Here is a 2500-nt window from a genome sequence, read left to right as displayed (position 1 = left end):
TGTGTGTGTGTGTCGTGTGCGTGTGTGTGTGTGTGTGTGTGCGTGCGCTGCAGTTGAAGATGCGTGCGGGGGGGATGAGTGAGTCGTCTAAATGGAAGAAGCAGAAGCGCTCCCCCCACCCCCCTCGTCACATGGTCCGCAGCTCGTCAGGACCAGTAGACTCCCAGTCTGCCTCCTCCTACCAATCAGGTAAGACCTTAGAGCTGTCTCCCTTAGCAACCACCAATCAGGTAAGACCTTAGAGCTGTCTCCCTTAGCAACCACCAATCAGGTAAGACCTTAGAGCTGTCTCCCTTAGCAACCACCAATCAGGTAAAACCTCAGTCCTTACAGTTAGCGCTTATAATGGAGGTTATAACCCCTCAGAGCTATCCTTATAATAGAGGTTATAATAGAGGTTATAACTTTATAACTAGTTTGACCAGAATAACACCTACACCACCTTCTAAGGTCTTATTTTTTTGGACTGTCTGTAATTTCATCTGATGTATGTGTATGTGTGTGTGTGTGTGTGTGTGTGTGTGTGTTTGTTTGTGTGTGTGTGTGTGGTTATCTGTTTTGTGTGTGTGTGTGGATAAACAGGGTTAGACCAGCATCTGTCAGGTCTGACGGTGTCAGACAGCATGCCCTCGTCCATCTCCAGCCCCACCACAGACAGCGGTCTGGACTCGGGCTCCAAGACCACGTCCAGAGAGGACCTCTCAGATCTGGACCAGGCCACCACACCCCTCAGCCCCTCCGCCTCAGAGTCCAGTGCACTCGACCCACAGGTGTGTGTTTGTGTGTGTGTGTGTGTGTGTGTGTGTGTGTGTGTGTGTAGTGTGAAATGGACTTCCTATACTATGGTTTGAGAGTTGTTGTGTAGCCTCTGAAATGTACCAGAGCCAGATCAGGTTTATAGTGTGTACGTGCAGGACTCTGATGGTTTGTCTGTGTGTGTGTGTGTGTGTGTGTGTGTGTGTGTGTGTGTGTGTAGTGTGAAATGGACTTCCTATACTATGGTTTGAGAGTTGTTGTGTAGCCTCTGAAATGTACCAGAGCCAGATCAGGTTTATAGTGTGTACGTGCAGGACTCTGATGGTTTGTCTGTGTGTGTGTGTGTGTGTGTGTGTTGCAGTGTGCGGTGGAACGGGCCCAGTCAGCCTCAGTAGAGTCCATCCCTGAGGTTCTGGAGGACCGGGACTCCGTGGCTGATCAGTCGGACTCGGCCTCGGTCCACGACATGGACTATGTGAACCCGCGGGGGGTCCGCTTCACCCAGTCCACCCAGAGAGAGGGTGAGGCCTGAGGGCAGGAGGGGGGAAGAACACACACACACACACACACACACACACACACACACACACACACACACCGTTAGAATATTCAGCCATGAATCATAACCATTATGCCACATTGAAAAACCTTGATTGAAAAGGTGACCCTGTTCTGTGAATTGAATGCACAGTGCCTTTATGGATTAAAGAGTGTATTAAGAATGTTTTGTGTGTGTCTCTGTGTGTGTCTCTGTGTGTGTCTCTGTGTGTGTCTGTGTGTGTGTGTGTGTGTGTGTGTGTGTGTGTGTGTGTGTGTGTGTGTGTGTGTGTGTGTGTGTGTGTGTGTGTGTGTCTCTGTGTGTGTGTGTGTGTGTGTGTGTGTGTAGGTGCAGCGTTGATTCCCTACGGGCTGCCCTGTCTGAGGGAGCTCTTCCGCTTCCTGATCTCTCTGACCAATCCGCACGACCGCCACAACTCTGACGTCATGATGCACATGGGCCTGCAGCTCATCACAGTGGCTCTGGAGGCAGCACGCCTCGCCCCCTACCAGTCACTGCTCGTCCTCGTCAAAGATGAGCTCTGCAGACATCTCTTCCAGGTACACACACACACACACACACACACACACACACACACACACACACACCTCGCCCCCTACCAGTCACTGCTCGTCCTGGTCAAAGATGAGCTCTGCAGGCATCTCTTCCAGGTACACACACACACACACACACACACACACACACACACACACACACACACAACAGACGCAGTGTTCACTGGTCAAAGGCAAGTTCTGTTGATCCACTAACAGAAAAATATCTAATCCTGGAAATGTTTTAAAGTAAAACTTTCTTTTGTCTTTTTTTTTGCCTCTTCCTTTTCACCTCTTCTCCCTCTCCTCCTCTTCTCCCTCTCTCCATCTTCTCCATCTTCTCCCTCTCTCCATCTTCTCCCTCTTCTCCCTCTCTCCATCCTCTTCCTCTTCTCCCTCTCCTGCTCTCTTCCTCTTCTCCCTCTCTCCATCTCCCTCTTCTCCCTCTCCTGCTCTCCTCCTCTTCTCCCTCTCTCCATCTTCCTCTTTCGTCCTCTCCTCCTCCTCTCCCTTCTGCAGTTGCTCAGTGTGGACCGTATCAACCTGTATGCTGCCTCCATCCGTGTGTGTTTCCTGCTCTTCGAGAGCATGAGGGGAGACCTGAAGTTCCAGCTGGAGGTACACACACACACACACACACACACACACACAC

The 2500-nt window shown here is 50.8% G+C and overlaps 1 protein-coding gene across 8 annotated transcripts in view; it reads left to right on the top strand.

The window, feature by feature from the left end:
- The window catches only part of gbf1 (golgi brefeldin A resistant guanine nucleotide exchange factor 1), a 102703-nt gene that overhangs the window by 74772 nt on the left and 25431 nt on the right, over positions 1–2500 (top strand). For all 8 annotated transcript variants that reach the window (XM_080848840.1, XM_080848841.1, XM_080848846.1 and 5 more), the window contains 5 exons: positions 54–189; positions 583–770; positions 1118–1277; positions 1643–1854; positions 2368–2466. In XM_080848840.1, coding sequence (XP_080704966.1) covers positions 54–189; positions 583–770; positions 1118–1277; positions 1643–1854; positions 2368–2466 — 795 coding nt within the window. The remainder of the gene's footprint in view (positions 1–53; positions 190–582; positions 771–1117; positions 1278–1642; positions 1855–2367; positions 2467–2500) is intronic.

This window comes from Sprattus sprattus, assembly GCF_963457725.1.
Source record: "Sprattus sprattus genome assembly, chromosome: 12".
Classification (NCBI taxonomy): Eukaryota; Metazoa; Chordata; class Actinopteri; order Clupeiformes; family Clupeidae; genus Sprattus; species Sprattus sprattus.
The sequence above is the reverse complement of the archived record's forward strand: the minus strand, read 5'-3'. Positions and strand labels throughout refer to the sequence as shown.